The following is a 16,566-nucleotide window of genomic DNA, read 5'->3' on the forward strand; positions in this document are numbered from 1 at the left end:
TAGCGGTGCGAAACTCCGAAATGAAATTTACACGATTGTCGAACGGAAGCTGCTCGCTTGTTGTTGCATTTCGGTAAACGCACCGGTGTGCGTTAACAGAGGATAGATAAGTATGTATGTACCTAGCACGCGGGGACCGACCACTCGCTCCCGCGTCCCTTAAGATTCGCATTTCGCCCGAGAGATTGTCGATCGCGGGTTTCCTCCTCACTCGTGCCCACCGCATTCTATGTTTCCTCTCATGACCGACCATCTTCAACGTTTCAGATATATAAAAATGTCATCGCCGCATTTAAACAACCTCATTATCGTCGGATGCATGCTGACCTACAGCAGTGTAATTTTCCTTGGATTAGATTCACAGCTGTCCAGCATAACGGCATTTCCATATATTTGCACCGCGAGAGCATGGCTACTGATGGCTGGTTTCTCGTTGGCCTTTGGTTCCATGTTCTCGAAAACATGGCGGGTACATTCCATCTTCACCGATGTGAAGCTGAATAAAAAGGTGAGCGGCGGCCGGTTGCTGGCGAGTCGATGCCCGCATTACGCTCCCAATAAAAACGCCTGCCCTCTCGTCTCTTAGGTCATAAAGGATTACCAATTATTTATGGTGGTCGGGGTATTGTTGTTTATCGATTTGGGGATTATGACGACATGGCAGGTTGCGGACCCGTTCTACAGGGAAACGAAACAAATGGAGCCCTACGTATGTAACGACGTTGATTAAAAGTAAAGCTGCACAGGCCGGTAACTCCTAACACGCGGTAATAATGTATCCCCGTATCCTTCTGTTGTTAGCCTCATCCATCCAGCGAAGACATTATCATAATACCGGAGAACGAGTACTGTCAGAGCAATCGGATGACCGTCTACTTGAGCTGTATATACGCGTACAAGGGTCTTTTAATGGTGCGTAATTCGTCAGCGCATCGCAACCAGCTGAGCCCGCTCAACTAAACATTCTCGCCCGTATGATATCGCAGATATTTGGCGCTTTCTTGGCATGGGAGACGAGACACGTCAGTATTCCAGCGCTAAACGACAGCAAGTACGTCGGAATGAGCGTCTACAACGTCGTCATCATGTGCGTGACCGGAGCAGCGATTAGCTTCGTGTTGGCCGACAAACAAGACGCCATGTTCATAATGCTGGCGGTGTTCATAATATTCTGCAGTACAGCTACCCTCTGCCTGGTTTTTGTGCCGAAGGTACCTTCCGCAAACGCAAACAGATCCCTCCCTTCCGGATCCACTTGTAACAGCCTTCTTTTCCACGCCAGCTCATAGAACTGCGAAGAAACCCAGAAGGAGCGATAGACACACGAATCAGAGCCACTCTGAGGCCCATGTCGAAGACGCGCAGAGACTCGAGCGTCAGTGAACTGGAGGAACGCCTTAAAGAAGCTACGCTGGCCAACCAAAAGTTTCACAAGCAACTGTTGGAAAAGGATTCGGAATTGCAGGTAAGCGAGGAAATCATATGAATTATAAAAGCTTGCGGAATGCGGATGGGGAGACTGGGAGAGGAGTAGGTAACGCGCGACACGGCGGGAAAGGACGCTAACTATGTTTCTGATCGCAGATGTTCCTCAGAAGACTCGATGACCAAGCTACGCTGGACACGCAGGACGCAATGGACAGACTGACGGTGCCGAGGCACGAGGGCACGATTAAGAAAGAGGGTAACGATTTCGCTGCTACATAGGCGCTGCTACCTGTCGAGATCTCGATGTGTATTTTGGTGGTTCTGCCGTAGGCTTGTCCATAACTACGGAGACAACGGATATTTCGATGTCGATGTGCAGCCTGAATTCGACGACGATCTCTCAGCCGGATGGTGAATACGCGAACGCGACCGCGACCATGCCCGAACCACACACCGTCAAGTACGTAGGAAGTTCCAACTAGGAACGCGATGGCGCAGAGGCAAAGCGAGTCTGCAACTTTTCTTCTTCGCAGGAAGAAGACGTCCTTCTCGAAAGTCCCCGCGATCGCGATCGACAGCGAACGAGTGCCATTGGTGCCGCAAGAGAACGCCGCGAAGGAAATTACGAGGAGCGCGTCATCGGCACCAGCATCAGCGGCAGGGCACGCTCCGAAACACGCGGGGGACGATTCTGGGCGCAGGAGGAGTCGCTCTAGCTGCCCCGGGAGAGAGAGCGAACCTCTTATCGAGAGAAGTCCCGAGTCTCGTCTGAACGGTAAGACCAACGTGGAATTCGTGCCGGAAATCGTCGAGGAAGGCGACGCCGTTATCCTCGAGGAGACCGAAATTCCCAGGCACGTTAAACCGATTCGATGCAAAGAGGACCGCACGTCCTGGCTGCCGACGCCCCCGCCCACGGCTCCGGCCGCCAAAAATGTCTCCTTCGGCGAGCTACACGAGCAGAACTACCTCGAGCAAGCGATCTTGCCCCCGCCGCTGCAATTCGTGCCGAAACATCGACACGCCGGTGAGTACTCGTAACTCGTACAATTTCTCCAGCGAGGCGCGGTGGTCCAATTGTCTTGGCGCGATCTCTGACTGTTGGTCAACTTGGCCCCGTTCCGTTCTCTTCCATTGGGCGCAGCTGTGTCGAACGCGTCTTCCCATCAGTCGCTGAAAAGGAGATCGTCGGTGAAGAACAACGGAATGGCCCATTCCCATCACGAGCTGTTCCAGAGTCGAAGGACCAGCGTGCCGGTCAATTCCATCAGCTACATCTCCACCGAGAACGTGTCCAAGTCCGAGAGGACGGACGTTTCGCTGGGCTCCTTCGACAAGTCTTACGTGATAGGCGAGTGCGGCCATAGACGAGCGCTGTTGGGCGGCACCGGCTACCGATGCGAGAAACACGGTGGCCGGGGTCACTCTCACGCGGCGTTCAACGGCTCGGCCGAAACACCACCGGTACCGAGAAGGCAACGGAGGCACTACGACTCGCAGAACGCCAGTTCCCCGAGCGTGCCTGCGATGGTGAACGCGAGCTACTCCGACACCGGTGAGCACTTGTAGCCTAGACTGATTAAACCCTCTCCGTTAAACACGCTTCTAACCGTGGACGTGGTATACGATTTCAGAGAAGTACGACGAGGCTGTGTCGACCATCATCCAGCGGTCCGTGTCCGAGAGGTCGCGGGAGAAATGCACTCGTCTGCGTAGTAACGACGGTGGCCACCCGGTGATCGAGTGTCCTCATCGCGCCGCTCGGCGAATACGGGAGTGCAGGCACACGGAGTCGAAGCTTCGGCAGCAGGCTCGGCTCGAGTACGTACAGAGCACACCGAACGTGGCCACCATTCACAATAACAAATTTGCCAGTGCGAATCCACGCGGTGGCGGAGGCGTTAGCGGCGGCGGTGGCGGTGGCGATGGAGATGGAGATGTCGGTAGTGCTGGTGGTGTTGGTGGTATCGGTGGCGTTGGAGGTCGCGGTGGAGGTCGCGGTGGTGGAAGAAGTCGCGGCGTTGGCGGGATGGCCGGATCCGTGGCCGCCAGTTCGGACGTTGTCGGTGGTTCGACGGTAAACGTCTCCAAGATGTACAGTGCTGTGTCAGACGGCGAGTTACTCGATCTGGCGATTCTGCCTATCTTTCAGAAGCTGCTCACCGAGAGGCACAAGAGCTCGTCGAGAACCGGCTACGGCGCGAGCGTGGCCAGCTGCCCGAATATATCCATCAAATGCGACATCGTCGAGTATCTTTAACGATCTTCCAGCAATTAGTTTCGAAGTCGGCGCGGCATTGCTGTTACGGGCTGTAATATTTATCGTGGAAGACGTCCGGCTGTTGCGGGGTATCGTGTTCTTATCCTAGACCCGTGAAGTTATCGGTCGACAAGCCTCGTTTGTTCGTAAACCGCACAGACAATTATTGATCGAGCAAACATTCGATCACCACCGTCAGCTCGCATACTCGCGGATTCGAATCGGTGACGCGTGACCGCGTCCATGTCGCAACGACACTCGATCATCTCGCTCGATAGTAATCAATCGTATCGTACGGACTTTTGCAAGCGAACACACAGCTAGTCCATATCGTTCGTACAATATTATGCGTGTTATGTGTGATAACGCACCGACGCGACGCGGCGCGCCGCGTCGCGAACACACCGTACGTACATCCCCGGACGCGACGCGTTTTCACGTACCGCGAACTACTACTCTCGCTAGATCTCGAATAAACAATTTTTTATATAAGCGAACTTTTAACCTAAGTAATACGTACTCGAAAGGAAAGGGAAAAACCTGAACGGGGATGCCGGCCTTTGTTCAATGCTCCAGAGGATTTGTATTTTTCATTAATAGCCAGTCCAGTTATTACAGTTATTACGTACAGTCTGTGTCCATCAGAGAACTTTCTAATCCAACGTTTCCGATCGAACGTAACGCACTTTTCTTCTACAGCCCTCGACTCTCAACAGATTTCGTTCTCCTTTCGACTCCCTTAAAACAAGTGAAAGGACACTATTTCGAGTGTACGTGAAATAAAAACAAGGACGCAGTACATTATTGCGAAACACGGAATCGCGTTTTTTATTACAACTAACGGCCAGGCACAGTTGTGCCGATCCGGAGGAGTCTCGATTTAGGAAAGAAAAAGATTTACGAAGAAAGAAAGAAAAAAAAAAAGAGAATATGTATAGTCGGTATCGAAAAGAAAGGTAGGGAAGCATTAGCGTATGGCGTTTAACATAACTCTACCGTCGTAAGCATAAATCGTTGGAAATCATTTTATAGCGTACCGTACAAAATACAGTCGTTCGTACAATCGCTACCTAGCGAGCCGAAAGATATAGAAGTACAAAGCTTCTGCGTCTCGTGTTGGAAAATATCGTCTGGTTACCTATGTCCTATTATACAACTCGTGTTCGCGCCAATCGTCTCCCACAAACTCCTCCTAATTCGAAAGGAATTGTTATGAATTAGATGGATACGGCGAGGTAAGGAAGAGCGTGCGTAAAGCGTTTTTATTTCTTAGGTAATCCCCTTCCTTAACCCTGCATCCACTTCTCCATGGTATGTAAACGGCCGGCGTCTCTTTGTTAAACAAAGTATATTTTAGTCTAAACAGTTTACAGAGAAATTCTGGATGTGATGTGCATGCCTAGTGAACGAAATCACAATACGACATTGTATTGCCTTCTTTTCTTTATTGTTGTTTCTTTTTTCTTTCGAGAAAAAATGGAGATGCCTAGGACAAAATAGAGTCGGGAAGGCGTACCGGTCCGGACTCCGGATGTTCGGAAGAACGTACTGAGAGCCTAAATGCTCGTTACACAGGACCTTCGTTGTGTGGTTACGCGAGTCTTGTACATAACTCTCGAAATAAATGTCATGTTTACAGGTGGAATAGAAGTTTGTTATGTACGTACTATAAAAGGAATTATCACCCGCATTTTACTTTCCGTACCGTCGCGTCCCGTCGGACAGACTCGCGTTTTATTTATTAATTTATTTCGTAACCGATCGTCAAATGTCGGGCCCAATGTTCGTCTCTGTATACCGTCTACTTCTACTACCTATGTCGTTACGTGTTAATAAAATATCGGAGCGCTCGTGAAGCTCGTCACTCACGAAGCTTTAAAATAAAGGTTGACAAGTTTCTATGATTTAAAATAAGCAACAGTTGATACCAACACGTCAATTATATTCAATTTTATCAATAAAGTTGATTCACTCGTTTCATCGCCTCGATCTCCTTAAATAAAAGAGTTCTCATTCGTCATGATATACTTACATAATATATCCGGCAAGGAACTCTTCTTTTTCTTTTTTATTACAGAAACAAGTACGGTAAGGTGTTAAGACTGCGATGGATACATGTATGTAACTCCGATATTCTTACCATCTAGCAGTTACGTGTGCGAAGTAGATAGTGTAGAATAGAGTGGCTCTTATTTACTCTTGGTAAAATTTTTTTCAACATTTTCTTCGGGGCACCCACCAGAATAGTTCCAAATAATTAAAAAAAATATATATATAAACGACCTCGCGAGCTGTTAAATAATGATTTAAATGTTTAAGGGTCCATGGGCACCTTTTTTTTAATTATTTGGAACTATTCCGGAGGGTGCCCCGATGAAAATTCAAAAGTCGAAAATAAGATCCTCCCTAGTGTAGAATGTGGGATACATACTAGATTCCCTCAACTTGCATGCCGTGTGTACCTGGCTTCAGATTGGACTGCATATCGACAGGGGCAGTTTAGTTCTGAAATGCGACCGCTAGATGTCGATACCTGGACGCGTATAGTAGCGTACAGGATTACTTACTTGAAGGTGGGGGGAGACCATGTGCCACCAAATACGCATGCGCAAAAAGATTCACAACATTATTCTGGCTCCGGCAGTTACGAAGCTGTGCAATTACCATCCATGTGCGTAGTGCGTGGTACGTATTGGCAAGAGTCACGGGTAGATTTGAAGCAAACTTTTTAACCGAGGCGTAACAAACATGCTGCGACTATTGAAAAAATTGCAGTTGCCACGATGCTTCTCCACCGCGGCCATACCGGCACCAGAAAAGAATCCATCGGTTCTGTACACCGGAGTAAGTACATAATTCACATCCCGACAAACGTAGAAACACAAACGTAGCCTAAGATTCGTTATCTGATGCTTTATACACATAAATATATGTTTGTGCACACATTCTAAGTACATAAAGCTGATCACAAAACAGTTGAGCAATACTAAAGCGACCAGACATCCCGCATCGTGCGGAATAGTCACGCATTTGAGCATTTGTCCGGCATTGAAAGGTGTTCCGGAATGGACATGTAACCATTTACATTTTCGCAATGGCATAGAGTTACTGTTTCCTCTACTTTTTTTGTTGTGAAAAAATAAATATTTTTAATTTCGTTTCAACGTATCACTTAATAATCACAAGTATGTATTTTTAAATATATTGTAAATGCTTTAATAAGCTTGCTTACTTGTCCCGCATTGGAACAGAAAATATCTGATCACTTTAACCAATACACATGTACCTCGTATTGTATCAATACGTAATGTCTTATTATCATCATTTAAACTCGTTTTGTTTTTCACCATCAAGAAACAAAAATAATTATGTAATTCTAGCGGGTGTTTGAAAAGAAAATGCGGCTCTAAATCTTGTATCCGCTGAACTTTCTATCTTATCTGTGTTGTTATAAAAAAAAACTATGGCTACCATTCTAAAACTTCGTGACTGTTATCTTATTCTCTCTGTACATAAACATACTCAAATAACAGAAATACGCACTCGCGTGTCGGTACACATGTACATTTATGGACGCATTATCAAAGCTTACTTTACGATTAATGCGAAATCTCATTCTCTTTGCGAAATATTAACAGCCGTTGCGTTCGAGCGTTCATTGAAATAATAGTGACTGGACTTGAGTCTAACATTCATCAGATAACTCGAACTGAGACCTAGCGTTGTTTCCAGATATTCATCGACAACGAATGGCACCGATCAAAGTCGGGGAAAACGTTTAAAACTGCGAATCCTGCGACCGGAGAAACGATCGCGGAGGTCCAGGAAGGTGACGCCGCGGACGTTGACGTAGCGGTAGAAGCAGCCAACAAAGCCTTCCAATTGGGTTCACCATGGAGAACCATGAACGCTTCTCAGCGCGGTTCGCTGTTGCACAAGTTAGCCGATTTAATGGAACGCGATCGTACTTATCTCGCGGTGAGCGAACTAGTATATGTCTGTATAAGCGTATACGTATTCTTCACCGGCGCGGCGCGGCGCGGCGTTAAGATTTTAAGTATTCAGCTGCGGCGTTTCAGTCTTTGGAAACACTGGACAATGGTAAGCCTTACTCCGTGGCGTACGGAGCCGACGTACCCGCGAGTATAGCGACACTCCGATATTACGCAGGATGGGCCGATAAGAATCATGGCCAAGTGATCCCCATGGACGGCCCGTACTTTGGTTACACTCGCCACGAGCCGGTTGGCGTTTGCGGGCAAATCATTCCATGGAATTTCCCCCTTCTAATGATGGCTTGGAAATTGGGGCCCGCTTTGGCTACAGGTATCGCAAAACCCCAACAACAAATAGAACTTTACAGTTTACCGCGCTTCTCGCCTAATATCGCGTAATATTCAAATCCGTGATCTACAAGTAAAATTTAAGTAAACGTGAGTGGTTAACACGGGTAAAAACATACCCACGCGCTCTTTATCTGTAACACGCTGGAGATATGATAGGTATTCATATTATGTATATGTATTTCTAGAAACACCTCATTCCAATATTATGAATGATTTGCAGGAAACGTTATCATTTTAAAACCTGCGGAACAAACACCACTGACAGCGTTGTACGTGGCTCAATTAACAAAGGAAGCTGGATTTCCTAGTGGAGTAATTAACGTCGTACCTGGCTACGGTAAAGCTGGGGCCGCGCTGGTCGCTCACAACAATGTCGACAAAATTGCATTTACCGGTTCGACTGAAGTTGGAAAGCTAATAAAGCAGGGTGCCGCGATGGGGAACTTGAAGAGGACCACGTTGGAGCTTGGTGGAAAGTCCCCAAACATTATCTTTAAGGATGCTGATCTTGATCATGCCGTTGAAACCGCGCATTTCGCTCTATTTTTCAACATGGTAGCTACAACACTCGATCGAGTTTCTGTTTAACCTAGTTAACATCCAATTATCCCACTCTTCTCGTTAATACACGCTTGCTATGTTAGGGCCAATGCTGTTGCGCCGGATCTAGAACTTTCGTCGAGGACAGTATCTACGACGAGTTCGTGGAGAGAAGCGCGGCGCGTGCCAAATCTAGGGTGGTCGGTGATCCGTTCGATTCGAACGTGGAGCAAGGGCCACAGATCGACGAAGAGCAAACCAATAAAATTATGTCTATGATAAAGTCGGGTCAGGACCAGGGAGCTAAGTTAGTCTCTGGTGGTACGCGCATCGGCGACAAAGGATACTTTGTGGCACCTACGGTATTCGCTAATGTCTCCGACGATATGACCATTGCTAAAGAAGAGGTGGGTAGAAACGAACACTAAATGTGTAAATGTCTCTTAGCAGTGTAATCAAGTATACGTACCTATAATCCTTAATCTTTAATCTTGCAGATATTTGGACCAGTTCAGCAGATTCTAAAATTTAGTAGCTTAAACGAAGTGATCAGACGCGCTAACAACACTAATTATGGACTGGCAGCGGCCGTGTTCACGAAGGATATCGACAAAGCGAATTATATCATCCAGGGACTTCGCGCAGGCACTGTTTGGTAGGTGACTCGAGATAGTCTTTAAACGAATATGTTCTCTTTTTAAATTTACCTGCTATTTTGTTTGATACATATCGTAGGGTTAACACGTACAACGTCTTCACGCCTCAAGTACCATTCGGGGGTTATAAAATGTCCGGACAAGGGAGAGAACTCGGAGAATATGGCCTCGAAGCGTATACCGAAGTTAAGAGTGTCATAGTTAAAATCAATCAAAAGAACAGTTAAAACAATTCACCTCGATTGATCTCATGAATTGGAAATGGTCTGTAAGGTTTCTACAATTTTTCTATCTTTTTAACAGATGCCAATAGTAACGTATTTACTTATGTAATATCACGCACACCTTTTATACTACAATAGATAGGTTGTAAGGGGAGTTCGAAACGGTGCTCAAGAATCATGTATTTTCTTATAACTTTTGATGATTAGGTAAAGGTGCTACCAGCGGAATAAAAAGGACAATATAAGAACGAAGGTTATCGATGAACTTTATTATACGACTTATAAAAATACAATTAATAAATAACTTAATAACGACTCTAGATTCAGCCGTTGACAAAGTTTCTACGCGGCTGAGTCTTGTTAAATTTACGGAATAATGTAGCGCATAACACGTGTAAATTGTACAAGTACAGAGAAGCGATAACAGTAGACCACCGGGCAAGGTATCTTCGTATATATTAGGTGTATTCGCATGTGTGCCCACAACCAGTTGGACACTGTCGATTACAACTGAACCACTCGTTCATGTGAACAACGTGGCCTCCGTGTGTACATCCCTGGCACCATGCGTACACACCTCGAACAACCTGCAAAGAAACATGAAGCATGAAACACGAAACGCGTGCTTCGAGAAGCGCAAGGCGAAATATGCGAGAACAATAGCAAAACGTCTTACCTGATGACAAACAGAGCAAAGCGCGTGATGAGACGAGTGACATCGATCGCACAGCCATGCTGCTCTTTGTAACGGTTTCGTGCAAGATAAACAGCACGCGTGTATTACCGTCGATTGCTGATTCAACTGCGACACCGACGGGATCCAAACCGATTGGATTATCTGTCGACATAATTATATAATGATTAATTATCACTGCTCTGCTCGCGAACGGTAATCTTTATCGGTATAGTTTCGCCGCCAACCTCCGTAGCTATGTTCCAAAGCTTAAACCTTGCAAGCATGTCTAAATATTCTAATATCCAATGTTCCTGAACAGCGGTCTCGATATTTAAGTTTTTCCGTTTCTCTCCCAGTGCGATAAGAATCGAAGCGGAAGTCTGTATATCTCTGAGGGCCGCGTGATGTTTCAAAGCTTCTTCGATTAAATTCGTAGGATCCCAAAATTGTGGTTTAGGTATATTCGAGACTATTAACTGACTCGGTTGATCTTCGATCATTAACGAAGCACAATCCTCGTTAATGTCCGGTGTATGATTGGGAAATTGTTCGGGTGGCGGAGATCTGTCTTTTATCTCGTGCCGCAAAGGAAATGCCTCTTTGGACAATGTCCAATCATTATCGTTATTGATAATATTATGTATATAGCTGGACGTGTATTCCAATGTCACTGGTTCAAACTCGCTTTCCCCAAACAAGAAATCTCCTTTAGATGGTCCCTTGTGACCAATAAACGATTGTTTGTAGCTGCAAATAAGAATGTTAGTTGAACGCTGCCAGATTTTATAGGAATAGTTTGTCTTGCACGGTACCCAGGCAACATGGACCCTATAGAATGCTGATTTTCCGGCGTCTCATCCGTCTCGGTCTCATCATCGCCTCCGCTAGTCGCGCCTGTCACTTCTCCTTGTAAGGATTTCACATCGTTCTCGTGCCCTTAAAGGAGGCATCGTGAGAACTTTGAATCGACTTAGAAACTTAAAGTTTAAACCAAACTCCTGATACTGTTACCTGCATTTCCTTGATCTATACCAGATCCTATCGCAATCTGCGCTAAATTCAACGTATTCACTATGTCTTCTTTAGACGCAGTCGGAGGAGTCTTTAAAATAGATCCCATGGGATTTGCGTATAAAGTTTTTATGATACTCCATACTGTACTGATCTGATTAAAATCCACGATGGTACGTATATTAAGAAGAGTACAGCTTATCATTAATATCGAGACTACATGAAGGTTTTTTTTAACTTTGATCCTTTCATTACTTACATCGTTTCTACCAGCATTTCTAGCAACATTGGCGTTATGGTCGCAAATATCATTTAATCTTCCAGATAGCAAATAACCTTCCGCGCAAGATTTAAACCACTTTGGTTCCCGTGGCACGTTTATGGCAAATCTGTGCATCACGCTGGATGCCATGCAAAATGTATCATTCGTGGCAGGTGTTTTCCTATAAAGAAACGTTAACTAACGTTCGACGTTTTCATTTAAGCGAATTTTACTAAGTCGGGCCCATTTGTACATCTAGTTTATTAACCTCATTATGTTAGTCAACTGTTTCATTGTAGTTGTAACATGGACATTTACTTTACAAGCATATGCAATATCTCCTTTCGGATTCAATGCAATACCTTGTGGATTTGCTTTGCTTGCTGGCCGAGTAGCGTCTTTGAACACGTGATGGTACAAGGTACAATCCTGCACGAATAATGCTTTCCGTTAAGGCCTCTTAAATGTGGACAATCTCTTACCCCTATTATTTATTAGACATAATATTAGACGACTACGCGGTATTACCCTGCTGGTGGATAAGAAAGACTGCGGACTGCCCTTCCAGGCTACACCGGTCGGAACATCTTTATGCTCGTTGAAACTAGCAAATGGAATGTATGGTCTACGAATATCCCACACATTTATACTGCAGTCCACAACAAGAGCACAACTGGATATATGATACTTTCTCTGTGGCCTCCATTTTATTCGGCCCACGGATGCTATTGTATGTATAACATAATCGCAACTGGGCTTACCTAGTAAATCCCAAACCTGAGTGTGAACATAAGAAAAAGAAAAACGAAAACTGACGATGAATAAATACACCTGTCATCGTACCACACAATTGGAATAATACAAACAAGAGAGTACTACCTTAATGGTCTTGTCCCTAGAAGCAGTCGCCAGCCAGGTGGTTTCAGGGTGCCAATCGCACGCAAATATAGGACCACTGTGTGCGGTAAAGTGTTGGAAATAACGGTCGGGCTTACGCAAATCCCATTGTTGTACATGTCCGTTTTCAGAAACAGCGGCAAATGTGTGCGGCGCATGCGGGCAAAATTGCACATCGCGCACAGATTCTGTATTACTAAAACCAACAGTATGTCCATGGATCTTTTAATCGGGACATCTTCAATACTAAAATAACTGTACTTACCTATAAAAGGTTCTAGTAGCCTCTTTCGTTCTTAAATCGAAACATTTCATAGTGCCATCTTGGGAACCAGATATTAACCACATGGGTTCCGTCATATGAAAACTTACTTTATTTACAGTCCTTTTATGATCAATGAAAACATGCTCCTGCTTGGATCTCGATGACTTGTTCAGATTCCATACTACAACTGCTCCATTTGTAGCAGCAGTTGCTAATATATGATCTAAACATTGTAAGTTTTACAATAATTCTTTCTGTAAATGCTCATGGCTAATTACTGTTTAAAAAATGTTATTAGTAACTTACCATCTATGAGATTCCAGGCAACGTCGTTGCAAGAGAAATTTAGATTTAAATTTTTGCCAACACGTAGGTTGCAAGCCTCCTCAAATCTGTCTTCTAATAGTGTAAATATTTTGAAAACTATAACAAAAAATAACCAATTTCTATGCTCATGAAACACAAACAGCCACGGTAGCTAATAATCGCATTCGTTTATATGGTTAATTTCATTTGATTGTACAATCAAATGTCTTACCGTTACGTCCCGCTATAACAACTTGACTATTGTCTTTGTTTAATGCTAATGCATTTGCTGGACCTTCTTGAGTGATGCATACGGTCTTCGAGATCATATTGAATCCCTTTCGATCATGACAGGTTATAATGCATCGCCGCTCAACCTATATAATATATTTAAGTAGTAGCAACTGTAACAAAATAATGAGTACAATTCGATAGTAAGTACTTATGAGTTTTAGTACATAAACACACACTCTGTTTTAAACACCGATTGAAACCGTGCAAATAATGTAACGGTTAAAATACGTATGTACATTCTTATGTATACTGAATCCATCCTAAGAAAATCCGTACGCTCATACCGTTTTGCGACCGATGCAGGGGGACCAAGCCGTCTTTGTTTGGCTGAAGTTTTCCCGTTTAGTTAGCACCGTATTGGTAGGAGGCGCTAGGTACATCACACACACATACCTACGTGTATCAGTGAGCACGACACACAACCTTTCGACGTTGGTGAAATGTTACCATGACGACCGTCGTCATTTAGAAATGTTTGGCGCAGACACGAGGAAGTGTCCTCACTTTCCCTGGTTTACCCTTTCTAAGGCCGTCTGACCATGGATTGTCGCGTCAGTGACGCGTATGCAGCAGATAGAAGGATATACAAAGCAATTGAATATATTTTCTTTTCCTAAGAAAAGAAGAAATATTCAATTTCAATGTTTATCCTTCTATCTGCTGCATACGTGTCGCTGGCGCGACGATCCGTGGACAGGTTTTAAAGTAAACGGTACATTACACGTATACACATACACATACGTCCCGATTCACACCAATTCACACATTCACAGTTTAGTACGCACCTCATTGGTAGGAGGCGCTACAAACTCTGCTTCAACTTTCGTAAGAGGGAAGCTTGGCCCCCCTGGTGCCACCTCTGAAGTAACAACTTCGTGAAAGAACTGTGACTTGTGTTGCGCACTGTATGTTTAAAAACGGTAACTCTGAGAACCATATTCCACCGATTCATACAGGTCGGTAAAGTTAATAGACATGAAAAATAACTGCCCCTGCTAAGAAAAATGAAAACACTGCAAATGAAGAATTGCATACTAAATTACTTTTCAATTACTAAATAAACGAAATCGATCCAAATACGATCGCATTCTTTATCCTTATCACCGACCCACGGTAAAAAGTATCTCTTACCTCGCCATAATTGGTTTCAACACAGACGAGGTACAGCATAGACCTATCACCTTATAGATGTTCGTGTCGCCACCCAAACTGTATTACCGACCCACAATTTGAGGTCTCAATGTAGTGGCATCTGCTCATGAACAGCGTTCAACTCAGCAACTACTCTGACATGTGTTGAAAGGCTGAAAGGTGTTTGCGTACTTGCATACGTGTGACTCGTTTAGAGAGAGAGTTTGGCACAGGTAGGCTTTTGCTACGCTATGCTTTGGCTCGGTTTGTCAACGACTCACGCGGATTTTTCTCCGAAAATCCATTTCAGGGATCAAGATACTATGAAGCACAAAAATGGTATTTCTTCAAAGCCCATGCAAGCTATAAGTTGCAAGATGACATTGTTTATTAGTACTTTGCGTGTAGTAGAACCTTTTCACGTATCGTACGCCGAAAAGTATTAAAAATTCACGCTGTTACTGACATTCCCGCAAGATTCTAATGCACTTTTGAAGTAATAATAATTGGATATTACTGGCTACGAGTATTAGTTTATGGCCAACACTAAAATTTACAGTAAAATCTAATTCTTAAAAGACTCGCAGAAGGTTGCATGATGCACGAGTGTCGTGGTGTGCATGGATGCAACTGCAAGTCGAGTTACTTTTGAAACCCGCATTGGGAAATAAAATTTTGTCTAGCGCTGAGAAATTCATCGGTTCAGTGAAGTGTGTGCACGTCATAGTTCATATTGTCTCGTGATTTCTCAATTCGCGCATAAATTTCATCGATTACTGGACCATGTGGGAGGCCTTTTAACAGGATTCCATTTAGATATACCCGTTACCTAGAAGACTTTTTCAGAAACTGACGGACGTTTAAAAACAGGAAGTGCTTCTGTAATCGTGTGCAATGCGATTGTAGAGTCAGTGCCTGTGCCTGCCAAAAAGTGTTTCATAGAGTACCGTGGTTCTATCGTATACTTCGTCGATCTTAGTAACTAAGGGGGAGAAACAAGTATGTCACTCATATTTCTCCAAATATTCCTGCAACTATTCATTTACACCAAGTTCCACTAAAATGTATTTATTCATTATAAATAATACTAGATGATATGTATAAGCATTAACATTAATGTATCGAACAATTAAACATTGAGAATAAAAGAGAATTCATTCGGCGTAGAAAATCATTTGCAAATTCAAGATCAAATGTTACTAATTGCTTGATATCTCAAGTTCTATCGATCAAAGTTAATAATAATTTCTACTGGGCGGTTAGGGTAAATGTTGTTAACATTATTTGTCATAGCAATAGCCAATGGAACGTATATTTTAGCAGAAAATCCATTTTTGCCGAAGAATTCGTTGGATTTCGCAATTGTAATTAACCGTCGACCTTGTTTTGATCGGGAGACATCGTTCCTCGAAGTCTAGATAAGGAGCTCACAGAGCTTCATGTACTCAGTCGTCGTCGGTCTTCCGGGCCTGGAAGACCTCCGGGGACCCTGCAGTTGCCGAGCTACCTGGACCTACTGGACTTCCTGGACTTCCTGGACTTCCTGGACTTGCTGAGGACCTGGTCAGGGTTTCAACTCGGGTCCATCCCCCTCCCCCCGATGCAGCCGAGCCACCTGGAGAGGCGGATTCAGGAGCCTTTCTTGGAGGGGGCGAAATATGTAAAAGTACATAAGTACATTTTTTAACCCTCTTTCACAAGATTTAAAATTTGCTTGTAACTTATGTTTTAATATCTCAATCTGATACTGTAACCTAAATAATTAAATTCACATTAATTATAATTCTGTATAAATAATTAAATTCACATTAATTATAATTCTGTATAAATAATTAAATTCACATTAATTATTTATACAGAATTATACACAATGTCATAATATTTTCTATTTTATTACTCTTGGGGGGGGGGGCGATCTGCAGAGATAGCAGTGCAACTTTTCAACTCGTTCAATCTTTCTACATGCTACCGAATAAAACGATTATATATATATATATATATATATGTATTAAATTCTAGATAAAAGTTTTAGTATCGTGTTTTAAACATTCTAAACAATTTTTCTTTAATTTCACAATCATTCGAGATGCTTAATGTTTTGCATGCAAGTTACGCTTCTCAAGTTTAAATATTTCATATGAGTTTTATGAATCTTCTCTTATTAATAGTTATTACATTCGAGTCATTAGATTTTCTGAATAAAACATAAATAGGCAGTCTCTCTACGGGCCTCGAAACGCTGCGACCTCCTCGTAGTGAGACCTGGTAAT

At 43.8% G+C, this 16,566-nt stretch overlaps 3 protein-coding genes across 9 annotated transcripts in view; 2 read left to right on the forward strand and 1 right to left on the reverse strand.

The window, feature by feature from the left end:
- Positions 1–5,668, forward strand: part of Gaba-b-r2 (gamma-aminobutyric acid type B receptor subunit 2) — a 93,768-nt gene extending 88,100 nt beyond the window's left edge. For 3 of the 4 annotated variants that reach the window (XM_076825390.1, XM_076825391.1, XM_076825393.1), the window contains 10 exons: positions 268–508; positions 587–709; positions 802–912; positions 987–1,211; positions 1,283–1,465; positions 1,585–1,684; positions 1,759–1,888; positions 1,962–2,455; positions 2,573–2,983; positions 3,063–5,668. In XM_076825390.1, coding sequence (XP_076681505.1) covers positions 268–508; positions 587–709; positions 802–912; positions 987–1,211; positions 1,283–1,465; positions 1,585–1,684; positions 1,759–1,888; positions 1,962–2,455; positions 2,573–2,983; positions 3,063–3,688 — 2,644 coding nt within the window. In that variant the 3' untranslated portion in view covers positions 3,689–5,668. The remainder of the gene's footprint in view (positions 1–267; positions 509–586; positions 710–801; positions 913–986; positions 1,212–1,282; positions 1,466–1,584; positions 1,685–1,758; positions 1,889–1,961; positions 2,456–2,572; positions 2,984–3,062) is intronic. The other variant, XM_076825392.1, reaches the window with a different exon arrangement.
- Positions 5,669–6,331: 663 nt separating this feature from the next.
- Aldh (Aldehyde dehydrogenase) lies at positions 6,332–9,706 on the forward strand. Its single transcript, XM_076824936.1, has 7 exons — positions 6,332–6,532; positions 7,421–7,666; positions 7,768–8,014; positions 8,255–8,589; positions 8,679–8,981; positions 9,072–9,229; positions 9,310–9,706. Exons 1-7 carry the CDS (start codon positions 6,437–6,439, stop codon positions 9,455–9,457), a joined length of 1,533 nt encoding a protein of 510 aa, XP_076681051.1. The 5' UTR covers positions 6,332–6,436; the 3' UTR covers positions 9,458–9,706.
- Wdr24 (WD repeat domain 24) lies at positions 9,697–13,653 on the reverse strand. 4 transcript variants are annotated; one of them, XM_076824933.1, is made up of 13 exons: positions 13,450–13,653; positions 13,104–13,275; positions 12,872–12,988; positions 12,566–12,788; positions 12,283–12,496; positions 11,932–12,180; positions 11,672–11,832; positions 11,401–11,584; positions 11,142–11,295; positions 10,943–11,066; positions 10,376–10,877; positions 10,131–10,292; positions 9,697–10,041 (listed from the first exon to the last, which is right to left on the reverse strand). In XM_076824933.1, exons 2-13 carry the CDS (start codon positions 13,198–13,200, stop codon positions 9,913–9,915), a joined length of 2,316 nt encoding a protein of 771 aa, XP_076681048.1. In that variant the 5' UTR covers positions 13,201–13,275; positions 13,450–13,653; the 3' UTR covers positions 9,697–9,912. The 4 variants fall into 4 exon arrangements, with proteins under 4 accessions (XP_076681048.1, XP_076681050.1, XP_076681047.1 ...); XM_076824935.1 differs by lacking the exon at positions 13,450–13,653 and adding an exon at positions 13,342–13,446 and having other exon boundaries at positions 13,104–13,248; XM_076824932.1 differs by lacking the exon at positions 13,450–13,653 and adding an exon at positions 13,340–13,360.
- Between the last annotated feature and the right edge of the window lie 2,913 nt (positions 13,654–16,566).

Source organism: Andrena cerasifolii, chromosome 13 (assembly GCF_050908995.1).
Source record: "Andrena cerasifolii isolate SP2316 chromosome 13, iyAndCera1_principal, whole genome shotgun sequence".
Lineage (NCBI taxonomy): Eukaryota > Metazoa > Arthropoda > Insecta > Hymenoptera > Andrenidae > Andrena > Andrena cerasifolii.